General features: G+C 45.0%; 1 protein-coding gene across 1 annotated transcript in view; it reads right to left on the reverse strand.

Moving 5' to 3' along the window:
• Positions 1-6,680: 6,680 nt before the first annotated feature.
• Positions 6,681-12,962, reverse strand: part of LOC137439831 (four and a half LIM domains protein 2) — a 69,637-nt gene continuing 63,355 nt past the window's right edge. Inside the window, exons 4-6 of the mRNA XM_068135974.2 lie at positions 11,075-11,244; positions 10,547-10,730; positions 6,681-7,369 (exon numbers count right to left, since the gene is read on the reverse strand). Coding sequence (XP_067992075.2) covers positions 7,224-7,369; positions 10,547-10,730; positions 11,075-11,244 — 500 coding nt within the window. The 3' untranslated portion in view covers positions 6,681-7,223. The remainder of the gene's footprint in view (positions 7,370-10,546; positions 10,731-11,074; positions 11,245-12,962) is intronic.

Raw genomic sequence — 12,962 nt, forward strand, 5'->3', positions numbered from 1 at the left:
TACCAAAGAGATGGGAGAAATGGGGGAGGGGATCAGACGAGGTGTGAGCGAGGAGTTCGCGGGGGTACGCGAGGAGGTAAAGCGAGGTGAGGAGCGTATGGAGAAAGAGGTGAGAAATAGAACGGTTAGGTTACAGGGGGGCATCGAAGATCTAACGAGGGGAGTGGAACAGCTGACAGTGGGGCAAAAGGAATTAGTGGAGCAGGTGGAGAAGAACACTGCGGTAATCGGGGGGGTTAAAGGCGATGCAGAAAGAAATAAAAGAGGACCTTATAGCGACAAAGAGGGAATGTCAGATGGTACGTGAGGGGTTGACAAAGCGTTTGGACGAGGTGACAGAGGCAATGGAGACGAAGGACCGGGAGGTGAGGACGCACATAGAAACGGTCAAGGTGGCCTTGGAGGATGAAATTGAGGGGGCGCACCGGGAAATAAAAGAGGTGAGGCAAAAGTTAGAGGATGTGGAAGAGGGGGTGAGTGAAATTTAGAAGAGACGGAGGGAAACTAAGAGGGAGATAAAGGAGGAGGTGATGGAATATGTACAAGGTCTGTGCTCAAATCCTGAGGATGTGCTCACTGACCAAATAAAGAGTTTGCAGGTGGCGAAGGAGGTGCGAAGACGAGGTGCCAAGGTGAGTGGCAATATACTCGGAAATGGATATGGTGTGAGGGGAGATTCAGTCGGCTTGGGTGTCGATTTAGACCCGGGTGTTCGAGAGAGGCCGCTGGTGAAGTGTGCGACAGGTACAGAGTGTGAAGGAGGAGGTGTGCGAGGAGGTCCGACTATGGGGTGTGTGAGGAAAAAGTGCACGCCGAGGAGTGAGTGTGCTGTCGAGAGTGAGTTGGTCGTGGCGCGTGTGCGGGGGGGCACATGGAAGCGCGTAGTGGGGAGTGTTGCAGGGGATGTAACGAAAGAGTGCACACCTGTGGTGAGTGTTACGGAGGACGTAACGGGGGAGTGTGCGCAAGAGGATGCGCGAGAAAGGTGTGTGACAGAGGAGTGCATGCTTACAGAGTGTGCTGTCAAGAGTAAGGGTGAATGCGCGACCGAGTGTGGGGGTGAGAGTGACACGGAGCACGAGTTGGTTGTAGCAGGTGAGAGGGGATGTACACCTGGAATGGAAGGATGCACACCTGGAATGGTCGAGCGCGTGTGGGAATGCACACGAGTTAGTAGTAAAGCACGTGATTGGGTGTGCAAGTGAGTGCACACCCGTGGTTGTCACCGGGGATGTGACCGAGGAGTGGGCGCGAAGAGGGGTGTTGGTGAGGTGTGCGAACGACGGGTGTGTGCTAAGGTGTGCGGTTGTCAGGTGTGTGACAAAGTCTGTGGGCGGAATGAGTGCACCTGGGGGGTGTGTAAGAGAAGGTGCAATGACGGAGAGCATGGAGACAGCTGGATGTGTGAGCAAGGAATGGAACGCGGGGTGTGAGCATGCAACTGGAGCATCGACGTTAACCAGGTTAGCAATTAGACCGACGGTTAGCCGGAGCGAGCCCTCGGTTCGTGTCGGGCTTTGTGTGCAGCGGGAACCAGCGGGGATCGTAACCACGGCGGTTTCGAAAGAACCGTGAACGGTTCTTTAACGAAAGAACCGTGAAAGAACGGTCGCGTCCGTGCTCCGCTCAGCGGAGCGGGCGGCCCGGTTCAAAGGAAGGTAAGAAGGATTGGCACGGCGACCCCTTGTGGTCGCGGCGTTCCGGCCGGCCGAGATTGGGGCATCGGACGGCTCCGTGCCGAGATGGTGCGAGGAATCTCGGCCCGCGTAAGCCCCCTTCCCTGCACCGAATGCCGGACGGATCCAACCGCCGGCAAGGAACCACCCGCATTCATTGCTCGACTTGGCGAAGCCAAGTTCTGAGCATGTAAAGACGCACTGAGGCTCAAGTTTAATGGACATTTGGTAGGGATAGGAAATTTGTGGATGAAAAAAAAATTGATAGTGAGACATGCCCGATGTGGTGGGATGGCAACTTTGCCATCTCTCACACGGGGGAGCAAAGGAGCTATAGTTTTATGGGGTTTATGGCAGTGAAAACTAGCCCAGGAGGGTTAGGATAAATGTATAGGGACCTAGAGATTGACCATAGGTAACGGTAAGTTTAAGTAGCGACATTGGACAGGTAGTCGGGGACATAGAGAGGGTAGTTGGATGATAATGACGTGGGAGCGCAATAATGTAAGGGGCGACTGGGAAGCGCGAGTTTCAGAGGGGAGTAGTTAGATCAGATGATGCCGAGTGTTTGAGGATCGAAGGTGTATGGAGCAGTGTATGACCGAGTAGTGGTGATTGTGTGTTGTGTTGACCAAATGGTCCAGGGAGGAAGGAGGGTGCAGGAAGCACCAGGTGTAGGAGTGATCGCACAGGTGTGCCAATACAGGTGAGCATGGTTATATGGAATAAATGGTCTGGAATATATGGAGTATGAACTGGATGGTGTGGAGTGAGTATGGTGGAAACTGTGGAGTGGAGTGGATGGTGCGAAGGTGTGGATGGGGAGGATGGACCCCTATCACGAATACCCGGGGAGGGTAGTTTAAGAGTTTGGGAGAGGGAGTAGGTAAATTGTGGTTGGATATTGGCATCTGTGGTGCGTGTTGAAGAATGGTGTTTGGATGGGTGCATTAGTGTCGTGGAAATGGCTGGGCGTGTGTCCTGTTAGTGTGTGTAGTTGAATGGGCACTCCGCCACTTATAGGATGTCGGCCAGGTGAGGCCGCAGGTGGGCTCTGGGAGCCGTTAGAGTTGTGGGTGGGGCCCGAGGATCCGGAGGACGGACCCGGGTAGCCCAGTGCCAGAGAGGGCACCGAGTGGGGAGAGCGCCAGAAGGCCTTCCCCAGGTAGATAGGTTAGGGTAAGGAGCAGGTAAGCTCGGAGGCAATTGCAGTGGTGGAGGTGTGCAGGTGGGTAGACCTGCTGGGAGAGCCACACGACCCAGTCATGAAATTGTGCAAGGGCACAGGGAGTTGAATCGGGGGAGTGAGACCCCAAATTGATGAAGCACCACAGTTTGGTCAATGGGAATTTGGTTCTTAAAACCACATAGAGTAAGATTGCCAATGGTTTGGCAGGGAAAAACCCCGGGTAGTGTAAAGTGTATTAAAGTCATTTCGAGGATAGTCAGGATTAAGAATCTCCTCGCACCATCTACATCCACTCACCTGAGGTAACAGGACTCCACACCACGCCATGTTGTTGTGATTTTTCTGTGCAAACGTTTGGAATGTGGGACGCATCATGACGTGGGTGTGACATTGTGCTTTGTTGTTCCATCTCTGCCTCCTTATGAGGATTGATGATGAATTGGGTGATGGCAAATTTGGTCAGAGGGATTGTGGTGACGAATTTGGTATAGGGGAGGTATGGGGAAGACGTGACGGTAGTGACAAATTTGTAAATGTGTAGATTTTTTTTTTGTGTACATATGGGGTAAGGGCAAGGGTAGTGTAGGTCACATGTGGGGGGCGTACGGTAGGGACGAGCTTTCTCACTTCGCTCTCCGTACGCACCTCGTTCTGCATTGCCTGTTTTGATGTGTACCCTTGTGACCTTACCCCTCGCTCACCTGTCTTCTGTTCCCCTGTCTCCCACCCGAGGACTGTGCTCTCTGGGCACCAAGGGGAGCGTGCGGGAGTCCGCCATTGTGTGCCAGAACCCCCCGCAACCAGCTGCCTGCATTGATGCACCACTAATGGACCACATGTCTATGGCTGAGCACCACTCATGGACCCCACGGGTTGGGGCATGGCCCCTCTGCTGGAACCGGCCATGATGGCCCGAGATCTTGCTGGCGGACCTTGGTAACATGGCACCTATGCCATACAGGTGAACCACTCGTAGTCGGCCCTGTGGGCCATAAATAAAACACAATGGACACGTTCTGTGCTTGTCTTTATTATTGCAAATAGGCCACCAGCAAAGAAAAAGACAACATCTGGAAGAACGACAATAGCCAGCAGAGGGAGCCGAAGAGCAAGACACCAACAGGGGGTTGTTATTTTTGTCATGAACTGTGATGACTGTGCACTGGTTGGTGCTTTTGGTGCTTTATGGTGTTTTGGTGCGTTTTTGGTGCTTTGTGGTGCGTAGATGCAGCGCAGGCTGTCTCCCCCCCAAAAAGAACAATCACCGGTCCTGGGTTAGCTTTGTAAATACCAGCGTCAATTGTAAATAATGCTCCCCACCGTAAATGTGTAGTTTGAAGACAATTCCGCAATTCGGTTATCCTGTGGGCGTAAATCTGTTAGGCAGGGTGCAATGCAGCAGAGGGACATACTTATTTGTGTTTTAAAACTGTCACACTCAGGGTCAGGTTAAATGTAGAGGGAACTACACCTACGTGCCACACTAAAGGTAAAGGTTTAATAGGCCCGGGACGTGCCTAAGAGGATGAGGGTGCAGTGTTGTGGATTTGAGAATTGTGCTTTTTTTGTGTGTAAATATCACCCTCCGTGTTGTGTGTAAAGGTCAAAGGTCGTCCCTTAGTTAGTCCATATACAATCACGTAGCAAATCATAGATTTCCCTTTTCAGTAGTTATCTCCTTATTATGTGTATTAGTTTAAGGCTCTGTCTTCCATTAATGGACACTGCATTGCACCGAATTGAAATAAGGTAGATTCCCTTCCAATTCCCCATTTGTCAGCAATTGCCAACTGCACTCCACCATTAGCCACGAGGTAATTTTGGAGAAGAAAGGCGTGTCTCCGCCATCGTCATCGGAAGGTGGAGCCAGCGAGCCCCCACCCGCCAATCAGGACTGGTGAGATACCAGCATGGGTGTGGCGCGGGTTGATCGTGAGGCGCGATATAAAAGCGCCCGCGCAAGCCTTTTGAGAGGGATGCGGCAGATGAGTCTTTGGGAAGCATGCGACGCACCCCCACCTGAGACGATTGAGGAAGTGGATGACCAAGGGAGCCCCCACGAACCAACAAGCTTTGGAGACCATCGCCGTTTTGACCACTGCAGCTTGAGCGGTGACGGCAGTTGCAGCTACAAAGCAACGTCGCCGTACGAGAGACGGCTGAGGAGAGTCGGCGGCTGCTCAACTCGGGCCGCGATCATACCAACCACCCGCATCCTCCCCGCCTGGTGATCCCGCCTCGTCCGTCCAGCCATTCCTCTGCTCCAGCTGAACCTTCCTCTCCTTCCAGTCCTTCGTTCCTGCCTTCATCCCCCGTGTAAGTGTGCTTGTAGTCTGTCTTCTGTCTTGTCCTGGGGTTAAGTAAGACTGTATAGTATAAGCTAGGGTTGCACTGTGTACTTCTGGTCCGTCCCTCTTTCTGTCGTTATTTTCTTATCTTTCCATTCTCCTTGGTTCTTTTGGTCTTGTAAATAATAATAATAAATTAGATTTGTTCTTCCTACCTTGCCTTTCTTTCCCTTACATCCGTCGTCTTTGTGATTTCCCTCATTGGACACCTGTGGCACGATTTGGCCAACGTTTAGGAATCGGGTCTAGTCTCTTGTTAATGGTTCGTGCCGCGGTTGCTAAACCGCTCGGCAATTAACATCTGTCCGCGGTACGAATGAGGTTGTGCACCTGCCTCTTCGGGGGTAGCTGTGCAACTTCAGGACTCACGTCGGTCATTCAAAGACAAGGGGGTTGATCCCCCCTTGATAAGGGAAAAAAGGCTGACGGAGAGATCCGCAACAATACATTTAACTAAGATGACAGACACCAGTTTCATTTACAGTGGAAGAGAGGCTGGTAATGGTGTGGTACCATGGGAAGAGAAACACAAACATGATGATGAAACATGTGCAATAAGCTATTGAAGATCGTTTTGAAAAGCTAGCGCAGTCAAGATCAAATCTTCATCTTTGGGGGGAAAAGGCATTTCAGACTGGAAGTGTATTCGACAACAAGCACAGCGGACAACCAAAAATTCGTGATTTGAGAATTTCAAACATCTGTTCCCAGATGTCCAGAAAAATCATTACAGAAACGTTCTGCAGAGTTGGGTGTTTCGTATTCATCATTACGTCGTAGAATGAAATAAGACCTCATGAAACCATATAAACCAACTGACATTTGTGAATTGTCAGATGCAGATCATGAAATCAGGTTGACATCTTGTGATAGACTGCTGGAGCACTTCATACAATTCCTAAAAGATCATAGGTTATGTTTAGTGATGCGTGTGCTGTTTACCTCATTTCATCTCCACGCATTACTTTTGAATTGATGCTAATCCACATTATGTTGAAGAAATGCAAGACAATCCACCACGTGTTATGGTTTGGGTGGCGTTATGTGTTTACCACCTCATTGGTCCTCACTTTTTTGATGCGTCGGTCAACCAGTCGTCATAACTCGCCCATGTTGGAGAATTGCCTCACACCTGAACTGGAACGACGTGGCCTAGCCATGAGATTTATTTCCAGCAGGATGGGGGCACCTACACATCATCCATGTGTGGTATGAAATTACCTCAATCAAGTTTTTCCCAATCCTTGGATTGGCAGGTCTTCACTGTGGCCATCGTGCAGACCTGACCTGACCACTTGTGACGATGCTCTGTGGGGGTACGTCAAAGCTAAGGTTGCAGAACATCGCATGACATCTGTTGATGAACTAAAACAATGCATTCAGGAAGCATTTGGCACCATAACACATGATGCCCACAACTATCAACCAGAAAAAGTTCTTTAAAAAAAAAATCCAGACACCAATCCCTTTGAGCAGGTGAATATTATTTAATTACTGATAATATCACACATTTTACATGCTTGAGAGTTCGTTTATTACTTGTACATAATACAGTAATAACCATTTACTTGCCTCTGATGCAGCATACAAACAACCCTTTTCTAACACAGTACGTGCTAAGCTAAAACTTTTACCATCACTAATCGATTAACTTTTTCACACCTTTAGCATTTCTAGCTTCTCGCTTTCGCCATTAGAAGTTACGCATCACACAGCGCGATGACGTCAGAAATGAAAACTTTCTCACGTTATCCCGACGTACAATGGAAGATTAAACCATTTACCCTCAAAAGTGTATTTGCAGCGCACAAGGTTCGAGTGTGACCGTGGGATAATTTGATTTGGCGTAAAACGAATAAACGACATTGTGACCGCGGTTTAAACACACACACAGGTGTATTGCAAGCAATGGTGAAAAGGTAAGTTGGGTGTAGATGCTGTTTGTGATTGAGGAGTTGGAGAGTCCCTTCTTAGCTCGATGGCATAGAAAAGGCCTCCTAACTGAAGCTTTCACTTCTTGGCGCAGTCTGCGCAGATCAGGTCTTCCCCTTTGTTCACGAAGGACTTGCCAGCTAGTCGGGCCCGGCAGCGTTTGCAGCGAAAGCACTCGGTGTGCCATTGTTTTCCATCATGGGTCACGTACTCGGATCCGGCACCTGCGGGTCAGGCGATAGTTGTTACTCTGTGGATTTCAACCTGTTGATGTGTAATTCTCTCCTTACACTCTATCCTGCTCCTTAGCACCAAGTGGCATAGACGAGAAGTGTGCTGACCTGTCTGTCTCACCTGCGTTAAAATCCCAACCCAGCTATAAACTGTCATCCTGGTGTTTCGCAGGCAGAGTGTTTCATCAATGTGCGTGCCGTCCCTCAGATAGACGTTAACGGGTATCCCGTCTTGTCGGTATTAGTTGGTGAACGCTAAATATCACACTGTGTCCTTCACGAAGAGTAGGCGACCATGAACAAATTACATATTCCTTTCCATCCTTCAGGGGGCACTCATCAGCAGCACCCCCAGCAAATGATGACACCTGCAGCCACGTGCTGCATTCGGAAGAAGAAGAAGCACAGAATGATGTCCAGTGTTTCAAAAATCTGGCATCATATAGGGGATATTTATTTTACAACTTTATCATAATAATTGATCAAATTGCGAGCCCTGATTTGCATACACATGTTGATTGTTGTATGGTATGTAAGTTTCTTTGAACGTTTATTAACGTTGACATCGATTTTAGCACATTCGTTTCTGATTTAATTCTGCAGATCTTCAATTTTAAAATAATAAGTAGTCTCGTGATAGAAACCACTGATTTCAGGTGCCCACGAAGAAAAAATTCAAGTGGTGCGAAATCTGGACAACTTGGAGGTCATCCTATCGGTTCATGACATTCAACCCACCTCCAAGGCCTCGTTTAAAAAAAAAAATCGAAAATAAAACGATTTCCTATTACTCAGGAGTTTTGAAACGGCGCATCTGGATTTGTAACGGAGCTCCGGTGTTTCTATGGAGTCCGATCAAAATTTAAACTCACAATGGACTCTTTTTTTTTTCCATCCACAGAAATATTTTCCCGAGGTAAACAATGGCAGTCAAAAATGTACATTACCGGTAATTTAAAAATGTACCAAATTACAGGTGGACCACCACCTTCAATATGATTTTCAGGTTCCCATCTTTACCAACTCTTCACCATACAGTATGGAGTAAGTGGGTATCACTTGTTTAAACTCTGAATCAACAGTATAATCTCGCTGATGACGACTGAAGTCCGTAACGACTTCAATTAAATAATTTTTAAAAAAATAGCTATATTATGGAATAGAGGACACTGGCTATATTATGTGCTATTATGTAATAAATATTATGGCTATTTTGGACTGGCTGTTATCCAAAAGCAACTTTTGAGAGCATGTGGAATGTATAAAACCCGGTGTGTAGCCCAGTTTAGAATAGGTACACCGTATCCCTGCGTGTCGTAAGAGGCGACTAAAAAGGGTTGGCGTCAGGAAGGGCATCCGGCCATAAAAACATTGCCTCAAAAAGGGAACCATGTGGAATGTATAAAGTAAGATTTGTAAATATAGCAAACAAAGTACGTATATCGGACTTTAATTAAATAATAATTTAAAAAATATTTATTTAATTAATAGAGGAGAGATTATGAAACGGCCAGTCCAAAAGCAACTTTTGAGAGCATGTGGAATGTATAAAGTAAGATTATTTGTAAATATAGCAAACAAAGTACATATTTCAGACTTTAATTAAATAATAATTTTAAAATATTTATTTAATTAATAGTGGAGAGATTATGAAACAGCCAGTCCAAAAGCAACTTTTGAGAGCATGTGGAATGTATAAAGTAAGATTATTTGTAAATATAGCTAAGTACGTATTTCGGACTTTAATTAATAATTAAAAATTATTTATTTAATTAATAGGGGAGAGATTATGAAACAGCCAGACCAAAAGCAACTTTTGAGAGCATGGGAAATGTATGAAGTAAGATTATTTGTAAATATAGCAAACAAAGTATGTATTTTGCACTTTAATTAAAATATAATTAAAAATTATTTATTTAATTAATAGAGGAGAGATTATGAAACAGCCAGTCCAAAAGCAACTTTTGAGAGCATGGGGAATGTATAAAGTAAGATTATTTGTAAATATAGCAAAAAAGTACGTATTTCGGACTTTAATTAAATAATAATTTTAAAATATTAATTTAATTAATAGAGGAGAGATTATGAAACAGCCAGTCCAAAAGCAACTTTTGAGAGCATGTGGAATGTATAAAGTAAGATTATTTGTAAATATAGCAAAGTATGTATTTTGGACTTTAATTAAATAATAATTGAAAAATATTTATTTAATTAATAGAGGAGAGATTATGAAACAGCCAGACCAAAAGCAACTTTTGAGAGCATGGGAAATGTATGAAGTAAGATTATTTGTAAATATAGCAAACAAAGTATGTATTTTGCACTTTAATTAAATAATAATTTAAAAATTATTTATTTAATTAATAGAGGAGAGATTATGAAACAGCCAGACCAAAAGCAACTTTTGAGAGCATGGGGAATGTATGAAGTAAGATTATTTGTAAATATAGCAAATGAAGTACGTATATCGGCCACCTTAGCTCAGTCTGGCTCGAAGTGATAAATAGTGTTTGGAGCGGATGACAAGACGTTTTTGATTCCCGATAAATGTGTGCTCACGTAGGTTGAAAATCTTAAATGCTAAATGTTCGTGTGTTTTTGTGCCAAGAATAAAAGGTATCTGTGAGTGCAGGTGCGGATGAGGTGTTAGACATCACGAGGGAGGTTAAAATGCAAACCAAATGTCATGGATTAAGAAACTTAGTGTTAAAAGTAAACTGCACTGCAATATTAATGTTACTTGTTTGGGATTAAGAGAAAAATAATTCAAAGATTTTAATAAAAAGCAAAACACCCGGTTGAGTCGTGTGGGGTACTTATTCCACCAAAAAATTGGTCATTAGTAGAACACGTGACGTTAGGATGGATGGAGCATCATATTTGCTTTCACCGGGCAACGGTGACTGCAAATAAGACTGCATGTCGACTTGTCATATGCCTGACTCCCTCCATGTCTTTGGCGAAACAGAACCCGGTGGCAACGGGAAGTGTGCATTCCGTGCCATGGGCTCGGCGCAAAGACATTGCAAACTTTTGCTTGGGAGGTCCGAAGAAGAAACAATATGGAGGCCGATCCCTATATTGTTTCCCGGCAAATGAGTCTCAGGGACACTTGGAGGTAATGTTTCGAACGAGTCGATAGTCTTCTCTGCTCGAAAACCTGCTCACCAATGGCTTGGCTGCAAAGGGCACATTTCTTTGCATACTTCCTGTTGAAGCATTCCTGACAGTAGATGAGCTCTCCTCGCGTTTCGAACTTGCTGTGGCCGAGCTTTTTCTCGCACGACGTGCACACGATGCAATCGCGGTGGTAGCTGTGCTCCTGGAAGACCACACCACCCTCTCCGATGGGCTGTTTATGGGGGGGCCATCAGGTGCAGACGATAAAGAACCGTTATGTCCATTTTCTTCACAATTGGAGTAAATCTCATGTACAGTTATCTCATTACCACATCCTGATTGCAATTCTATCTTTATCTTGTCCTGACCTCTTTGCTCACTCTTCGAATGTATTTACTTATATATTTATAAAAGGAAAACGAGTCAATTTTGATGTTGAAAACTGCTATCTAATCTCCAAAGAGCTCCTTGAGCTGAGATCGGCGACTTGTCATCCTGAGCAAATTATACTGTGACAAAAGCTTTTATACGGGAGGACAATTTCGGACTCTTCCCTCGTGAGGCAACAGGAAGCACCTTGTGGCAGCCGAAGCAGCGGGAAGAAGACTTCTTTTGGTGGCAAGAAACGCAGAAGATTTCATCACCCACTGGAACAAAGCTTTGGCTCCCAATGGTGTCCATGCAGCGGTCGCAGGTGAAGCAATTTTCGTGCCAGGACTTGCCCTTGTAGTTGACCTTTTTTGATCCTGCGGAACTCGTAGAATCAATATCTTGCATTTTGGTAAGCATTCTTGAGGAAGTACACCAGTCAAAAGTTTTGCAACACAAAATTTGGGAAAAACAAATCAAAGACATTACATTCTCTGTTAAGTTTATTAGTTCTGCCGACATGCCGAATGATACATTTATGGATTAGAACGAAACATCCAAACATTTTCAGCATATTGGGACTCAAATGCCCCTACCTTTGAATGCCTACATGCAGTTGTGCACAATCTTGGAGCTAGAGAAATTAATTTCAAAAATATTTCAGAGGAACGGAATCTCAAGACGTATTCTTCTTCTTTCATATACAGCACATAGCTGCAGATAGCATCATTTGTGAACATAATCGCAGCCAAACCGTGCATGCATGTTAGAGGATGAATTTTAGTCGAGGATCAGTACTAATGTCCCGTGACCAAATCTTTGAAAGTGTTTTTGACATGCCTGAAGGGTACTGAACAAATTTGGCTTGGGCTGTCCTCTTCAAAGGTGTGGCAATTTTCGGTAGGGGTCAAATGAGGTCAAACAGGGGTCAAAATTGCAAAATATTCTAATCCTTTTGAAAAGTATACCACATTACTCGTCTGGTCAAAAGGAATCCAAAAAGGGAGAGTTTGCCCTATCTGCGAACTTTAGTTATCGCGCTATGGACAAAAACATGAAAAGGTCAACGCACTTTGGGCAGTTGGTCAAATTTACTAATACGGCTAAGATTGTCCAATTTCAATGATTTTGGTGTCTAATTATATGTTTTCTGACATGACAAATTCAACCCCTTGACCTTGAAATTTCAAAATGGCCGCCATAAATGAATGTTTGTACATAAAATTTGGTAACCCGGTTTTGCGGTGAAATTTTTCCATTTAAAACATGTTTAAAGTACCATATTGACTGTGAGTGTCTATGACAAGACAGTTTGGCAACTAAATATATTCAAGCATTTTTTAAATGGCCGGCATGGACACCAAAATAGTGACAAAATGACGTGAAAAAAGTTACAGAAGCTATACATTTATAATAATCAAGTATAATGATATTTTCTTTAAAGTACCATAAGATGTACAAGAATGTGTTTATTACATGATGTACAAGAATGTGTTTATTTTACAAAAGTGACTCCAGATGCATGTCCCATATTGAATTCCATACAAAATGCAACATGTTAATGAGGATGACAACAACAACACAACAACATGCATTTTACGGCCATTTTCCCTGCTAGAGCGGGGGTTAGCCTTGCGGTCCCCATGACAATCTTCTCCATTTTGCTCTATTTTCTGCATCTGTCCTTGTTGACCCCCTTGCCCGCATTTCTTCTTCCACCATCTTTAGCCAAGTCTTTCTCGGTCTTCCCCGTCCTCTACTTCCTTCTACATTCATTTCCATTACTCTTCTCAACCAGTCACTTTCATCCTTCCTCAACACATGACCAAACCATCTCAACCTGTTTCTCTTCACAGCATCCATCACAGGCTCTTTTCCCATCATCTTTCGCAAGTCATCATTTGTCTTCCTCTCTCTCAACGATACTCCGCACATCCACCGAACCATTCACATTTCCACCCTTTCCAGCCTTCGTTGCTGCTTCACGTTCATTACCCATGTCTCGCTCCCATAAATCATAACACTTCTCACACATGCAGCATACACCTTTCCCTTCAGCTTCAACGACACTCCCCTCATCATCAGGACGCCACTC

Source organism: Myxine glutinosa, chromosome 14 (assembly GCF_964187855.1).
Source record: "Myxine glutinosa chromosome 14, kmMyxGlut1.1, whole genome shotgun sequence".
NCBI lineage: Eukaryota > Metazoa > Chordata > Myxini > Myxiniformes > Myxinidae > Myxine > Myxine glutinosa.